We start from the raw sequence: 448 nt of genomic DNA, 5'->3' as shown, positions 1-448 counted from the left end.
GATAACCAAATTACATCAAATTGTAAAAAGTAAGTTTGCAGTCAAATGCAAAATTATTTCCGGCGTGTTCTTCAAGCGTAGTGCGAACGAAAGAATCGACTGAGTATTTAAAGTTATCTGCGGCGTTAACAGCTAGGGTCATTATCGGCGACGAACGAAAGGACGAAATTCTACCTCTCCTAATAACCTGTTCTTCCTCTACAGATATATCAACGACTGGCACAGAGGCAGCGAGGCCGACTACGTGCACAATCCTATCAACAGCTACCATTTCCTGCGGCGCGTGACTCAAGAATTCCCAGCTTTAAGAAACGCTCTTAGGGATACAGCAACGAGAGGTGAGGCGTCGAGTTATATGGCATCAGTGTAACGGGAGGGTTGGGTATATCTTGGTTGGGGAAAGGAGTAGAGAAATCGGAGGAAGGAAAAACAGAGGGAGATGGGAAGG

The 448-nt window shown here is 45.5% G+C and overlaps 1 protein-coding gene across 1 annotated transcript in view; it reads left to right on the top strand.

The window, feature by feature from the left end:
* The window catches only part of LOC119585667 (prolyl 4-hydroxylase subunit alpha-2-like), a 19,448-nt gene that overhangs the window by 11,175 nt on the left and 7,825 nt on the right, over positions 1 to 448 (top strand). Inside the window, exon 2 of the mRNA XM_037934342.1 lies at positions 205 to 338. Coding sequence (XP_037790270.1) covers positions 205 to 338 — 134 coding nt within the window. The remainder of the gene's footprint in view (positions 1 to 204; positions 339 to 448) is intronic.

The sequence above is a fragment of the Penaeus monodon genome, chromosome 20 (genome assembly GCF_015228065.2).
Source record: "Penaeus monodon isolate SGIC_2016 chromosome 20, NSTDA_Pmon_1, whole genome shotgun sequence".
Lineage (NCBI taxonomy): Eukaryota > Metazoa > Arthropoda > Malacostraca > Decapoda > Penaeidae > Penaeus > Penaeus monodon.
The sequence above is the reverse complement of the archived record's forward strand: the minus strand, read 5'-3'. Positions and strand labels throughout refer to the sequence as shown.